General features: G+C 43.6%; 1 protein-coding gene across 1 annotated transcript in view; it reads right to left on the reverse strand.

Annotated features, from left to right (window-relative positions):
- Positions 1-16357, reverse strand: part of LOC138648973 (low-density lipoprotein receptor-like) — an 85347-nt gene that overhangs the window by 37094 nt on the left and 31896 nt on the right. Inside the window, exons 7-16 of the mRNA XM_069739035.1 lie at positions 15859-16037; positions 11454-11640; positions 10432-10650; positions 10143-10326; positions 9809-10010; positions 9367-9531; positions 8024-8224; positions 3914-4457; positions 3678-3803; positions 42-149 (exon numbers count right to left, since the gene is read on the reverse strand). Coding sequence (XP_069595136.1) covers positions 42-149; positions 3678-3803; positions 3914-4457; positions 8024-8224; positions 9367-9531; positions 9809-10010; positions 10143-10326; positions 10432-10650; positions 11454-11640; positions 15859-16037 — 2115 coding nt within the window. The remainder of the gene's footprint in view (positions 1-41; positions 150-3677; positions 3804-3913; positions 4458-8023; positions 8225-9366; positions 9532-9808; positions 10011-10142; positions 10327-10431; positions 10651-11453; positions 11641-15858; positions 16038-16357) is intronic.

The raw sequence follows: 16357 nt of genomic DNA on the forward strand, positions 1-16357 counted from the left end.
AGAGTTTATCTAGAAAAAAAAAATCTATTATATTAACTTACCTTGCTGAGCTGGTCTGCTATATACTTTTAGATCCACCACCTTTTGGTTTGTATCAAAATACTTATCTTCAGTTTTACCAATTTTGCTAAACCAAATTCTTCCCATTTCTAAAGAAAAGAAAACTAAATAGAAATCTATACAAGAAAACATTGCGAGCAATACTTTTGTAGCCCTTGCCGAACTGGACATACTATAGGTTAGCATTGACCAGAGAATATGGCATCTCCTGGTCAGGAGCTACTGTTTGAAAAGATTCAAGTTCAAATACCTAACCCTGGTCAAAGACAAATTTAATAAAATGATTATACTAATATGGATGAGCAAACCTGCTCGGATAACTTCTTATCCGAGCATGCTCGGGTGTTATCCAAGTATCTTGGGCGTGCTCGTATATTATGTTAGAGTCCCTGCAGCTGCATCATTTGCGGCTGTTAGACAGCTACAGCAGATGCGCAGATTCCCTGTTAGGGAATCCCCACAAATGTTGAGGCCAACAACCACAGTTGTTACAGTTAAAATAAGCAACTTTGTTCTTGAGAATGTGAAAGAATTTTATTATCCATTTTAAGAAGTTTTTACTTGGCCATTAACCTTGGAGGAATTTTTAATTTTATTTGAGTATCATTTCCAACGCTTCAGTCTGTGGCATTCTCCGAGGCAAGGACTTCCGTGCTTACAAGCCATTTTCCAGTGGATTACTAAGCCCAGCCAAATCTATGGCTCTGGTGTGCTCCACTGATCCCGCAGAGGTAAAGCGGCCTCAGCCTACAGAGCTCATTTCTGGCCAGCAGAATCAATTATGCTGCTACCGCCCCGAATGGTCAGTCAGGAGCACACCCCAAGCAAGCCAAGACTTAGGACATAAGCAAGCTTCTCAGAATGAGTACGATAGAGCTAGATATAAGGCTTTTGTGGTACATGTATTTTTAAAGTTCTAACAGCTTTTCAGATTACTTAACATTTTAGTCTTAAACTTTTAAAATGTGTGTAATTTGTATGACTGTACGAACATGCTCTGATCATACCACATCTCGTGGGCAAGGGTGGAAGCAAAAGTATAGACAGGACAGCATAGGTTTGCAAATGCTGCTTTCTGAGTTAAAACATTTCCCTGCCTTTTTATGTTCACGTTTTATCTCACAAGGAAATAAGCAGTTATCCCATGCTGTCCTGTATGTGTACTCTTGCTTCCTCCCCTGGCCAGGAGCTGTGCTATGATTAGAACATGTTCCTGCACCAGTGGCGTAGGAAGGGGGGTGCGGGGGGGGGGGGGGGTCCGGCCCGGGCGGCACAATGCTGGGGGCGGCCGGCGCTGCAGGAGAAGAAGATTTAAAAAAAAAAAAAAAAAAAAAAAAAGACGCCCCTTTAAATCTTCGGGCGGCGCCGTCCGCCGCCACGACCAGGGCCAGCTCCCCCCACCCCCGGGTCCCGCCCCCGCCCCCCGCTCTAATACTCACCTCTCCTGGTTCCTGCGGCTTCAGCGTCCTCTGACTCTGCGACGTCTCAGAGCAGAGGGCGCGATGACGTCACTACTGTGCGCGCCGCTCTGCCTCTCTGTCCTGAGCGTCGCAGAGCCGGAGAGACGCTGACTGCACCGGACCTGCGCTGGGAACGGGAGAGGTGAGGATTTTACTTTTTTTTTTTTCTTTATGTCTGACTGTCTGGGGCTGGGGCAATGCTGGAGACCATGGGGCAGATTGCTGGACACACTGGGGCAGTACTGGAGACCATGGGGCAGAATGCTGGACACACTGGGGCAATACAGGAGACTATGGGGCAGATTGCTGGACACACTGGGGCAATACAGGAGACCATGGGGCAGATTGCTGGACACACTGGGGCAATACTGGAGACCATGGGGCAGATTGCTGGACACACTGGGGCAATACTGGAGACCCTGGGGCAGATTTCTGGACACATTGAGGCAATGCTGGAGACCCTGGGGCAGACTTCTGGACACACTGGGGCAATGCTGGACACTGGGGCAGATTGCTGGACACACTGGGGGTAATATACTGGACACACTGGGGCAATGCTGGACACTGGGGGTAATATGCTGGACACACTGGGGCAGACTGCTGGACACACTGGGGAAAGGCTGGACACTGGGGCAGATTGCTGGACACACTGAGGGCAGATTGCTGGACACACTGGGGGTAATATGCTGGACATACTGGGGCAGATTGCTGGACACACTGGGGGTAATATGCTGGACACTGGGGCAGATTGCTGGACAACATGGGGGTAATATGCTGGACACACTGGGGCAGATTGCTGGACAACATGGGGGTAATATGCTGGACACACTGGGGGCAGGACTTGAGGCATGGGCAGAATGTAGATACGGGGCATGATTGGAGACACGGGGCAGGATTGGATCATGGGGCAGGACGGATACGATGGAGGCTGGTGGGGCAGGATGGGGAGATCATATGGGGTAGAATGGATACTCATGAGGGCAGGATACGACAACATATGGCTGGAGCCAGGAATGAGATAAACGGGGCCAGGGTGGGGAATATTATTACCATAGGGGATAATTAAGGGATATTGTTACTGCAGTGATGTATTTATTTTATTTTTTGAGTATACTGTTTTAAATGGGGGGGCGGTCCTGTTACTGTGCAGAGTGACACTATATCACCTTTTTTTCTTCATGTGGTGTAATGTAGAAGTTGTGAAAAATTAAGTAATGTGTTCTGCAAGCGGAGCTCGAGATAACTGTTATTTCCTGCAGAAACGAGTCCTGGCTGGAAGGAATGATGGCGGTCTGTGCTGGATGAAAGATGAAGGACTTCACCTAGAGACGTCACTGGTGAGTCAGTGTTACCTATACACTGACACTATACACTGTATACTATATAGAGGTCCTGTGTATAATGTCACCAGTGATCTCTGTATTACCTCTACACAGACACTGCATACTAAGTACAGATCTCCTGTGAATACTGGCACTTATGGTGATAGTATTGTGGTTTTTTTTTTTATTACTGATCAGTATTGTAGTATTCAGTCACTATGTGGTGGTAATATGTGGTCTGGAAATGGTGCGGCGGTATTTGTCCCTTGTATGTAGTATTATTCGGTCACTATGTGGCCTGGTCATGGTGTGGTGGTATTAAGTCACAGGTGTGGCATATGGGGGTGACACCATTAGGCCCAGTTTAAGTTCTACAAAACAGGAAAACCATTTTTGGTAACCTTTGTGTGTATTGAGCTGGGGGGGGGGATGGGGGGGGATGGGGGGGGCGCCAAACTCGGGATCAGCCCCGGGCGGCAAAAGCTCTAGCTACGCCTCTGTCCTGCACAGTCAGACGCAGCCATTACAAAATATGTAGCAAAGGCCCTTATTTTTACAAACACATACAATTGTGAATTATTCATATTTTTATTCCAAGAGCCATTGGTTAAAATGTACTTCATGGGGCATCCCACTTTAACTCCTCCAAAGCAATTCTAGTTTACCAGAATTGCTGAAGTCCTGTAAGGCTGTGTGCCCATGTTGAGTTTTTGGGGAGTTTGACGCTGCATTTTTTTTTTTTTTTTTTTTTTTTAATGTAAGTAACCTACTTAAGTCTGCAAGATCAAAAACTCTCCAAAAGCTCATTGTGGGAACGTAGCTTTAATGAGCTTACCATCATCAGAAGTGGTCCAGAATAATAAACCACCCCCAGCAGTGAACATGTTCATGCCACGGAGCCCACTGCGGAGTAGCTGGTAACTTGATCCATCTGCCATAATAGATTCAATAGAACCAAATCCTGCAGTAAGTCAAAATAAATTTACTCAAAGTTTTGTATAGTGAAAATTTAGCATTTTTTAAGTTGTAGCTACATTTGTTACAGTAAGGAGATAAAAATCGAAGTTTTACCTTTATCAGCCCAATAAAGTCTGGTCCCGGAGTCTGCAAATGTCAGACCTACCACAGCTTTGCTCTTCCGCCACACAACTCTCGGGTTACTTCCATCCATATTGGCACATTCTATCTTTAAGCTATTTTTTTTATTCTCTATTCCTGCATCAAAATAGCACATCAGGCCAATGGCTGGGTTGAGCACCAGGCAGGATGGTTTATACAAGTCATCATTTACTACAGCTTTATACATCCCATTTGAAGTTGACACTTGAATGGCTGCTTTGGATGTGCCAATCCAGAAAATATTGCCAGTTACCCAGTCCACAGCAATACATGTCACGCTGTCCTCAACAAAAACAACTTTCTTCCAGTCTTTAGATTCAAAATCTTTGACTTTTGTCAAGCCAATATATCCACCATACTTAACAGAAAAAACAAGGGATCGATCTTGTAGGTTGTGATCAATAGACGAGATCTGGTTAACGTTAGTTAGACCTGCAATCTTATGCTTTGGAGGAGGAGCCTTCTCGTCTAGCAAATTAAGTTTTTGCATATCAACCTATGGGCAGAAGAATACTAGATTAGCCATTTTCTAGTGTGGGCTTCCTAAGTATTAGAAAGTTATTAGAGTAGAACTCATTGCGTAAATTAATTGCAATATTTAAAGTACTGTATATGTACAGAAATTGATATAGCAGGTAATGCAAGGTGTGGGTTCAACTCTTTTAGATCTCACTGATTCCAGCTGCAGGTAATCTTAGTGATTTAACCCTTTAGATGTCACAGCCAATCGCGACTATGGCGGCCAGGTGCTTACAGAGAGGGGCTTCATCTGTCAACCTCATCAGCTCCTCCAAAATAAAATAGAACCGATTGGATCTCTGGAATATTAACCAAAGCCCTTAAAAAAGAATTACCATTTTATCATCACCAATACTGTAATGTGCAACATATACAAGTTAACATGTGATCACCAGTAAGGGTAAGTTCTCACAGTGCATTTTTGCTGCAGCAAAACCGGATCTTAGCAGGAAAGAAGCTGCGCCAAAAAATTAGGTTTAGGTGTGCTTTTTCCCCTCTTTGTCCATGCTACTGTCCTTGGATTTTCAGCAGCAAAAACGCAGCAAATAATGATACCTGCGTTTTTATTGACACCCATTCAAGTCAATGGGTGAAAAAAAAGCAGCAAAAACGCTGAAAGTAGTGACATGCTCCATGTCCCAAAAAAAGCAGCAAAGCACAATACACTGATCACAAAAAAAAAAATTATATATATATATATATATATATATATATATATATATATATATATATATATCAAAAACATAGCACTCAAGGCTTCATTGAAATCTTGAACAACCTGGTTCCACTGGGAAGGGGTAAGTTGGTTCATTATTAAAAATTGAATACGTGACTGTGCTGTGATTGACAGCATTCTTTGGTTTGTCTGATTAAGGGCTCACACTCACTTGCAAAGCAAACCGAACGAGTGCAATCCTAGAAAAAAAACAAAAACAGATTGCACTCGGACCAATGTTATTCAATAGGTGACATCTCCTTTGCAATTTTTTTTCTCAGCCGAAATCGGACTGAGGGAAAAAAAATAAATAATCGCAGCATGCTGCGAGTCTCGCCACTGCAAGTCAATGGGTGCGAGAAAAAATACGGACGGAATACAGACCATCCGTTTTCCGTCTGTTTTTTACAGATACCTTACCATTCTGTGGCATAGAACACTGTAAATGATTGTATAAAAATTGCAGAGAAAAAAACAAAAAAAAAAAAAAACAAATTGCATACGATGTCATACAGATGTAAAACGGATGGTGCGATTAAAATTCGCATTGAACTCACATGACAATCGCATAGTTTGCATCAATTTTTTCGGTCCAGATTACGGACTGTTTTTTTTCTAACAAGTGAGTATGAGCCCCAAGTCAGGTTATACTGATTCTTCTCACAAAACTATCAGTCTACTCCACTGCACCTACTCCAACAAGGTGCCTGCAGATTGTACTGTATTTTCATGATGACAAGTTTCCTTCAAATGTTTGGCCATGTCCTTGTGCACCAAGCTCCTGTACTTTGCTTCAATAGTCATGTGCTGATGGCGTCCTTCTAAAGAGGCCATGGCTCACCTGACCAGAACCAACAGCCTCATAAGCTTATATGAAGGTGGTGTAGATGACCTGTGGAAAGTTCAGGAATTCTGGATTTGTGGAACATGTCCATACACAGAGCTGGCTTAGAGAACTTATGAAATCTGTCTTTAGACAGCCCCCATACAAACGTAAGCTCAGCTCCATCTAGTATGACCTTTTTCTTTGAACAAGGATTTTTGTTGTTATTAGTTTGCCCTTGTATGATTTTTTTTTTTTTTTTTTTTCTTTTTACCATTAGTGATTATACAAGATTAGAGCATCCCTGTATGGTGAGGTTACTTGTTTGGCATGCGTCTTGGATTGTATTGGCTTCAGTAACCTTGAAGTGTTAATGACCCTCATTGCCCAGCAAAAATCAGTCTGCATCTAGTATTAGGAAACCATTTCAGTGGTTGACCAAAACCTCATGTACATAGCTTTACAGTAGTGTTTGGAGGCTGTATGCAGACTCGTGCTGATGGACAATTGCCATCTGTATGACCATGCAGCGCCCCAGAGTCCTGGTCGTTGCAGTAATGTCGTTCTTCCACCAGGGGGGAGTGATGTTACGTCTAATGGCACCAAAGGAGTTCACCTTGCCAGGTATCACAGCCACACACACACACACACACACACTTCACACTCAAGTCCACCAGGGGGAGCTAAGGGTTCTATCTACTAGGCCACTCCTCACATAGGGTAAAGCTGGTGGGTTGGTTAGGAAGTTAGTCAGAAGGAGGAGAGGAGAGTTCCTCGCTGGGGACCGACGAGGAAAGGTCTCCAGGTCGAGCTGGCTGGGGTGATCCCTGGTCAGATCCAGACAAGTCTGAGGAGGGGCGAAAGAAGGACACGGAGCTGCACCTGCAACCCATGCGGCAGCATCCTAAGAAAGGACACGGAAGGAATTGTGCTGTAGTGAGTGAGAAAAGAAGTCATGGCAACAGGAGTGAAGCATCAGTGGGAGACGAGCTAGAAGCAGGCTGCCTCCTTCTGGAGCGCCGGCCGGTGGCCGGAACACCGAGGGAGTAATAGACTACGCTTTACTTCAGAGACCGGCAGGGCAGTCAATTCCAAGTTGGCTGTCCGACCTAAACACCTAAGCAGACACGGTGGCAATTGTGGAGGAGGGGCGTCTCTAGGGTCCCTATAAAATAGCCTCAGGCCATCAGTCATACGGGTTTGTCCTATCCATCTTGGGGAGAGAGAGAAGAAACAGTGAGGACCTTATGGTAGCTTATGCAAGTAGGGACCTACTACGTTACTGTGCGCAAGGGGAAGGCGACTGATTTCCACCTGGATAAGGGGACTCTGGAATTGCCATCAGACCAGCAGGACCCTGCCTACCCTGTCATCCGGCACTCTGGACTGTGGATGCTGAAGCCTTCAGTAAAGGTAAAGAGACTGCACCCATTGTGTCCTCGTTATTCGCCACGCCTTACATCATCCACCATCATCTACACTTCTGGGAAGTCCTGGGGAAAAACTTCACCTGTGGGAAGGTATACCATCTAGCTGCCATAACATCACCCCAGCGGACCCCTGAGCAGCATCTGTCACTCTGACTGAATTCCACAAGTGGCGTCACGAACACTACCGCTATCTACGAACTCTGCCTTTTATTGGGCACCCCTCATAGGGCCACGGTCCGGGTCGGGCCACTGACATCCTCACTGAGGGAACTGAAGGACCCAGTACAGAGTACCCCACTGCCATTACATGGGGGCGATCCAACCAACTGTATAAAATGTAATTTTTCGGTCCAATTTCTACAGAATCAGATGAATCTTCATATGAAATGAATAAAATACTAATATTGGTATAGGCCACTTTTTCCTCTGCATTGATTTGTAGTCACAACCCAACAGAACATTTATGAATAATGGCACTTATTCTAAACCAAGTACATTCTGGATCCCTGGCCAAAGCAGCATATGATCAAACTAAGACTACATTTAAACGTTATCATGACTTATAACTAGTATACCTGATTGACTGATGACGATGATGCAATAAGAAGAAATGGCAAATCCTTAAGTAGAACACAAACAAACAAATTACTTGAAAGCATAAGTCCTATGGGACACCAGCAGCTTGCTTTTAATCCAGGACCAATTAGGCACATATGAGAACAACTCAGTTTTCGGCAGTTGTTGTCTACTGCTGGTTGTAAAACTTCATGCATCACCTAAAAAAAGTTTAATATAAATATTCATAGTAAAGTGTATACATTATAGCATTTGACTTGAAGACCTACACAAAAAAAGGCAAAAATATTAAGCCAATTAAAATGGGTATACAGAAAGTGTTGAGACAAATTTGAGACATTTAACTGTCCCTGTTCCTTCTTTTGACTCTGTAAAAGGCAATCTGTCAACATTTGAGTGTTTGATGTATTAACATAGGACTTTTCAACATTCTAGAACCTGTATACCTACTTGTGCGTTTCACATCAGATGGGTTGTTGTGGCCAAATCATTTATCACTTTAAGTCAATTTGTTCTTCCAGGCTATGGGGCATAAGCTGCCTCATCACGTCATTATCCCTCCTCTCTATTTCCATAGTCACTGTCCGAAATGTAAGGTGTACGACCGGAAATACCACACCTGTGTATTTTGACTTCAGTCACTCCTCTTCAATGTCACCCCCTCCTATGGGCATTGGCTTCAGTGGTGCTTTCACTCCCAGTGATCTTTAGCACGTTGAATAGGTGCACTCCCGACTTCCTCCCCTCCTTACAGTTTAAGAATGTCATTTTCAATGCCCCAGTTTAATAAAAATCACTCAGATCAGAAGTACCAGTGACTCAACTGAGCAGAATCTACATGCCAGTGCTCATAGAAGGACAGAACACTGAAGAGGAGCAACAGCAGTTGGATTGCACAGATGCAGGATTTCCAAATGTGCCTCAAATACTTAAAACGTTGTTCTGGTGTTGTATTAATGTACTGATTGTGGTTCTGGTGATGTATTTATGCAAGTAACCCCTTTATATATGTTTTGCAGCACTTGGGATTGGCTCAGTATGGAAATGTGGCCTTTGTGTACTCATAATATAGGACAATGGCCCCCTAGAAGAACTTTTTTGGGGGCCCAAGGAAACCAGTTGCAAAGGCAACTGTACCTAACATGTAAAAAAAAAAAAAGGGAGACTAGTTGTCAAAGCATAAGCCCTCAATGCACTTTTTTTGAGAATGTGTTCCAAACGTGTTTGGTTTAAATAGACATTTTGTGCCAACAGACCCTTACCCCCTTTATATCTGCTTAGTGGCAGACCATAAACTAAGTAATTGTGAAATGTAAGTGACATGTTACCCTTGGTAAAGTACCTTAAGGCCGTAAGGTTGTCCATGGCGCTTCATCAGAACAGATAAGTTCTTGCCAGTCTTCTTACTGATTTTTTGCACTGTCCTTGCTTTTATTTCAGACCAGTAGATCTCGTCCTCAAAAACAGCCAAGGCAAAGGGACTTTGAATAGTTGTTAGCTGAATCACCTGTTTTGAAGAGGAAAATACCAAGCCTTTCCAATTATTGTAAAGCCATTACTACAGATTTAAAAAGGTTTGTCTAAATGGGAAGAAATAGGCTCTAGACTCTTGTTAGCAAAAAAATAAAAAAAAATAAAATCGTACTTTGAAGGGGATGTGGATTTAACATGGTTGTCAATTTCCCAGTTCAGTTTAGTGTGTGTTGGGAGACTGGGCACATTGTGGCCAATAACCACTATTAAACATGTATGAGCAAGCTACAACTTACAGTTACAGTAGCTACCTTAATGTCAGTCCCGTCCAAACTAGCTGAACCAATTGCGTGAAACTTATCATCAGACCAATAAATTCTCCAACTCAGCAGATCAAGTGCTAATCCGGTTGGCCAACCAAGTTGTTCTGCAATTAAAACTCTTCTGTGACTGCCATCCATACCAGCACATTCAATTTGCGTCCGAGTTCCAATTTCACACCAGTACATAAGTCTGTAAAAAGTACAAGTAAATTAGTTTTTTCAATGGAAGATAAGATTTTTACCTCAAGATGACGATATTCACTTTACAAGTCACATGATTAGAGATTGGTTTACTTTTTGCTTCCGAGCACGAACAACTCACCCACTAAGTGGCTGTAAAACCAAAGAACGTGGTTGATCTACATCTTCATCGAGCACTACTGCGTATTCAGGAAAGCCCTTCCATGATGCATTGAGAGCTGTTGCAAGGATCTGCCCAGCTATTCCATCTGTCCAGTATAGATTGCGGCCAACCCAGTCAACAGCAATGCAATCAGATTTTATTCCTGAATAGAAAAACAAAAAAACATGATTCATCATGCCACATCTTGTCAGCCATCGACAGCCATACACAGAGTATAGTATGAAAGCATGCAAGATCAGCTCCCTACCTTTAACTAGGGTTCCTTTAGCTTCGGTGCCCAGAGTTTGCCACTTGACGCTCTCAGCATTAAGGTCCATCCAGAAAACTTTCTGCTCCATTATGTCATAATCTACAGAGAATATCATTGAGCTTTTATCTGTAGACACAAGAATCTCTTCATCAAATGACCGTAACTTGTATATTAGAAGATCAAATTGCACCGCTACCAGCAAAACTGGTTCTGTACCTAAAATGTTAAGGAAAAAAAAAAAAAAACACATGGGGAAATGAAAACACTACTTCATGAACTGCAAACTATGTATACCCACCAAACACCGTATACTATGGAAATTTAACAAGAGTACACAACGACAAGAGTTGAATTGGCAGTCAAAGCATGTTTTCTATAGTCAACAAGGATTATAAAACACTTTTGACCATTGACCTGAAATAAGACTGTAGACTGATAATTCACTTTCAACTGATGCCCATTACGAAGAACATTTTGCAGTTCTGAACTTTCATTTTATATAAATTAGTAGAGATGAGTAAATTGATTTGAAGTGAATCTGTGTCAAACTTGTAGGCATGTACGGAACCCGGCAAGTTTTAGTACAGCCACTGGCATTGCTCAAGGTTACATCAGCCAGAGAAACTTCACATGGCCTATAGCAAAGCCAGGCTTCCACTTAATGATTTGTGGCCATCACATGGTATAGTACAGCCAGTTAGCAGGGACTTTCAAGGCTTGTATAAAAGCAGGGGAAGGAAATGCAGCAGCCATTTTGTGGTGAATCTAGATAATGAGTATGTAGTTGCTTAGAGTAGCCAGGACCTAAACACAGAAGAAACAAAGTGACTGCACTACAGTGAAGATTAGTGTGCACGAGGAACAGTGTTGGGTTACTACCATTAGTTTACCAATAGCCATTACATGTTAAGATCATGTTAATGCAAACAGCCTTGGTAATCTTTAAGTGCTATGTCTTTTCACTTCAGTGGATTTTTTTTTGAAATCATAAGGATTCTTAAGTGAAAAGACATGTTTACCTGTAACTTTACATTGGAGACCGTCTCGCTGCAGAACATAACCTGGATGACAAGTGCAGTTGAATGTGCCATTAAGGTTGATACAAGACTGGCTGCATGGAGAAGGATCAAGTTCTTTGCACTCATTTATGTCAACGCAAAGACTCCCATTACCTTTAAACTTGAACCCTTTGTCACACATACACTTCTGAAATTTAAAAAAAAAAAAAAATGTTAATTAAATCGAAAATGCACAGACCACCATTAAGACAGGCGTTGAATTTTATGCTAAACATTTAAAGTAGTTTATAAAAACCACTAAAAGGTTTGCCAGAGATCATTTCCTAAAACATGACAAAAGGAACAAAAAAAAAAAAAAATGTGCAAAAATCCAAAAGTCAAAAGGGGATTAGCAACTACTCCTGACGTGATTAACAAATGATGGAAATTAACCATGCAAAAAAATCTGAAGTTAATGTTTTTTTGTTTCATTTTTCCAAATCCTCACTTACATCTCCTAGAAATTTGGATTAAAATGAGATCTGGGAGCTGCCATTTTAGCGCCAAGGGTGTGTTAATGCAGACTAAGAAAGGGAATCCAGCATTCCAGGTGTAGTAAATAGAAGTTTTATTTGTTATGCAATTCCAAAAGTAACACTTCGGTCTTAAAGGGCCACAGTCACCCCCTCCAGCTGTTATAAACTAAAAGCCACCTTGTGCAGCAGTAATGCTCCTTTCTAACAAGGTGGCTCTTTTAGTTCTTTGTTCATATATTCCCAAAATAAAGCGCTTTGAAATTTATCTAAAATACCTTTGTCCATGGAGGCGGGTCCTCACTCCCCAGCTTGAACCGGTACTCTGCCATCACTCCAATCTTCAGGGGCTTTTGGCGCTGCCCCCTCCGCGCTGTTTTCGCTTCAAAACCTGCACCTGCGCTGTGTACAACTGTGTGGGGCAGGCGCAGTAAGCTCTGGCCGTCTGACGTCCCAGCCAGGCTTGCAGACTGCGCCTGTGTGGGCAGTGCGGCCACCCACCTTGGGAATCCCAGCCCCACAGTGTGTTATGCATTATGCACAGTGCGGGGCTAGGATTCCTGGGCATGCGCACTGCGTGTGTCAGCCTGTCACCCAGGTCCCCTGCCTTACAGCGTCTGTATAATCAGCTGATCGGGCCTCCTCCTAGCAATTCTTTCCCGGCGATTGCTAGGAGGAGGCACGATCAGCTGAATATACAGAGGCTGTAAGGCGGGGGACCTGGGTGAGTGGCTGACACACAGTGCGCATGCCCAGGAATCCTAGCCCCGCACTGTGCATAATGCATAACACACTGCAGGGCAGGGATTACCAAGGTGGGTGGCTGCACTGCCCGCACATGCGCAGTCTGCAAGCCTGGCTGGGATGTCAGACGGCCAGAGCTTACTGCACCTGCCCCACACAGTTGTACACAGCGCAGGCTTTGAAGTGAAAACAGCGCGGAGGGGGCGGGGCCCGAAAGCCCCTGAAGATTGGAGCGACGGCAGAGTACCGGTTCAAGCTGGGGAGTGAGGACCCGCCTCCACGGACAAAGGTATTTTGGATAAATTTCAAAGCGCTTTATTTTGGGAATACATGAACAAAAAACTAAAAGCCACCTTGTTAGAATGCAGCATTACTGCTACACAAGGTGGCTCTTTTAGTTTATAACGGCTGGAGGGGGGTGACAGTGGCCCTTTAAATTCAGACCTTGAGAGATTGGTTCTCTTCCCTGCATGATGGCAAAGAGAAGCACTACATGTGTAGTAGGTAGCTGCCTCTGAGAATAACCGTTATTACAGTCTGGCACAATCGGAACAGATTGCTCAGTAGACTACTATGAACCCATCTATCAACACCCAGTTGTCAATTTAAATCATTAATACCTAGGAGGAGTAACCAATGGCAAAAATAGGATTGTAATAAGTCAAATTCAGTAAATCCTTGATGAAATCTCAGGTGCAGCCTCTGGTCCACTAACAGATTTGAGTACATACCCAATTGACCCAAACAAAATGTTTCCTTAATTATATAGTGGATGCTTTCCTGAAACGGAAAGTACTTGCAAGCAGCATAATACAAAGAATAGCAGGTTTACCCAGAATCCTTTGCAGTAGGCGGAGCTATGCAAATCATCTTTCCACCCCAGTCTAATCCACAGCGCTTGGAACCGCCAAGCGTGCAATGCTGCGGATTAGTATCGCTTGCTCACCGAGCCCCACTCCATACAGCCAACCAATTCCAGCCCTGTGCTGATGAGGGCCTAAAGCCCGAAACACGTGTCCACAGGTAGGAATTGGTTGGCTGTGTAAATTTAGAAACTAATCCGCAGCATTGCACGCTTGGCGGTTCCAAGCGCTGTGGATTAGACTGGGGTGGAAAGAGATGATTTACATAGCTCCGCCTACTGCAAAGGATTCTGGGTAAACCTGCTATTCTTTGTATTATGCTGCTTGCAAGTACTTTCCGTTTCAGGAAAGCATCTACTATATTTTCCTTTAAGTAGAGGGCTTTTCGGTCTTTCGTCCCGCTACATTTAGCCCAACTTGGGTCTCTCCCTAAGGTGGCTAGCATATATCCTTAATTATACTTTTTTTTTTTAACATAGAAACAGTATTTCAAGTTAGGTCTGAATGATGTTTAATAATGCTTAGTGGACATGAAAGGGAATTGGTCATTGAAAGTTGGATAAAACGACTGATTTGTACAATTAGATGTACATATTAATAAAATGTGAATTTTTCTAGAATAAGTCATTAGTTGGTAAGATCTGTTGGATAGAACACCTCTGGAGGCAGATACTCATGCAGCTAAATTACACAAAAAAGGTGTTACCATTAAGACATGTAGACCGAGCCTACTTGCCCGATCTCACTGAACAACTGTCTGCCATTACAGAGCCAAAGAGTGAGAGCGAAAACGAGCACAGTAGAGCCGACCGTACATCTGTAAATGTATTTGTTAAGAGTAGGGTTGAGCGAAAGAGCTTAGATAAGGTGTTATCCGAGCACGCTCTGGGGCTAGCAGCATCTTCGTCATGCTCAAATACCACGTTCAAGTTGCCGCAGCTGCTTGTCTTGCAGCAGTTAGTCAATCCCTTCATGTGTTGTGGCAATCTAACAGTCCACGCATGTGTTGCGGCTGTCGAGCAGCCGCGGTGATTCTAACATAGTATTCAAGAATAAAGATACTGTTAGCACCTGAGCGTGCTTGGATAACACCTTATTCGAGCACGTTCACTAAACACTAGTAAAGAGACCAGATTCAGCTAGGCCGTACTGCTGCTACAGAGCTGTGCATGATTACAACTGACATCACAATGAGAGGACAACATCTGCTGCAAATTTGTTTGCAATAAGACTAAAGGTACCTTCACACATAACGATATCGTTAATTTTTGTGACGTAGCAACGATATCGTTAAGGAAATCGTTCTGTGTGACAGCGACCAATGATCAGGCCCCTGCTGGGAGAGTGTTGGTCGCTGAGGAAAGTCCAGAACTTTATTTCGTCGCTGGACTCCCTGCAGACATCGCTGGATCGGCGTGTGTGACACCGATCCAGCGATGTCTTCACTGGTAACCAGGGTAAACATCGGGTTACTAAGTGCAGGGCCGCGCTTCGTAACCCGATGTTTACCCTGGTTACCAGCGTAAAAGTAAAAAAAACACACTACATACTTACCTACCGCTGTGTCCCCCGCTCTGCTTCTCTGCACTCCTCCTGTACTGGCTGTGAGCGTCGGTCAGCCGGAAAGCAGAGCGGTGACGTCACCGCTCTGCTTTCTGGCCGCTGTGCTCACAGCCAGTGCAGGAGGAGTGCAGAGAAGCTGAGCGCCGGGGACAGACAGCGGCAGGTAAGTATGTAGTGTGTTTTTTTTACTTTTACGCTGGTAACCAGGGTAAACATCGGGTTACTAAGCGCGGCCCTGCGCTTAGTAACCCGATGTTAACCCTGGTTACCGGGGACCTCGGGATCGTTGGTCGCTGGAGAGCGGTCTGTGTGACAGCTCTCCAGCGACCAAACAGCAACGCTGCAGCGATCAACATCGTTGTCGGTATCGCTGCAGCGTCGCTGAGTGTGAAGGTACCTTAAGTTCAGCTCTGCTTTATTGTGTTCTAATCACATACAGCTCTGCAGTGAGATCAGGAGGTCAGACTGTCAGGCAGTCATTACATCTCTCCAAATGGTAATGCCGTCTTTAAATGACTCCATGAAGGCAGATCCTCATGGAGATCTGGGTCTGACTCATATCTTAACAGCTCATTTACATTTTACAATAAGTGTCCATTTCTTTGGAATAAAAGATTGCCAATATCAACATTTTATTCAACTTCTTAGGACCTATACACACATAGATGGCTTAGGAGGGTTGATCGTATTGACAAATTCACAGATTCTGTTGTCTATACTTACTGGACCAAGTGGCGTGAAATGGCAGACATGGGAGCATCCTTCGTCACACGGGACTTGACATTTTCCGCCTTCATCTGAACCATCCGAGCAATCAATTTTCCCATCACAAACTACAGCTATAGAAATGCAGTCAAAATTGCTACACTGGTACATGTGACTATCACACTTTTTGGGTTCACCTGAAGAACACAAGAATAGAGCTGAATGCCCATGTAGCTATATTTGTGCAGACAAATTGACATGTTTACATCCTGCAATCAGCAATTTTAGAACCTATAATGACAGCCTAAAAATGTAAGATATTGGTGTGGCAGAAACAGGTCTTAAATGTGGAAGAGTTTAATCAACATGTTTAACGGGAACTTTTTATTGGAAATAAAGCAACATCTGCAACTTCACTTGTGGGGTAGTTTGGAGCTGAGCAAATGGCACCAATCTGTTAGGGTATGTGCACACATTGCAGATTTTCATGAGTTTTTTCATAAAGATTTGTATGAGT

This window comes from Ranitomeya imitator, chromosome 1, assembly GCF_032444005.1.
Source record: "Ranitomeya imitator isolate aRanImi1 chromosome 1, aRanImi1.pri, whole genome shotgun sequence".
In the NCBI taxonomy this organism is placed as follows: Eukaryota; Metazoa; Chordata; class Amphibia; order Anura; family Dendrobatidae; genus Ranitomeya; species Ranitomeya imitator.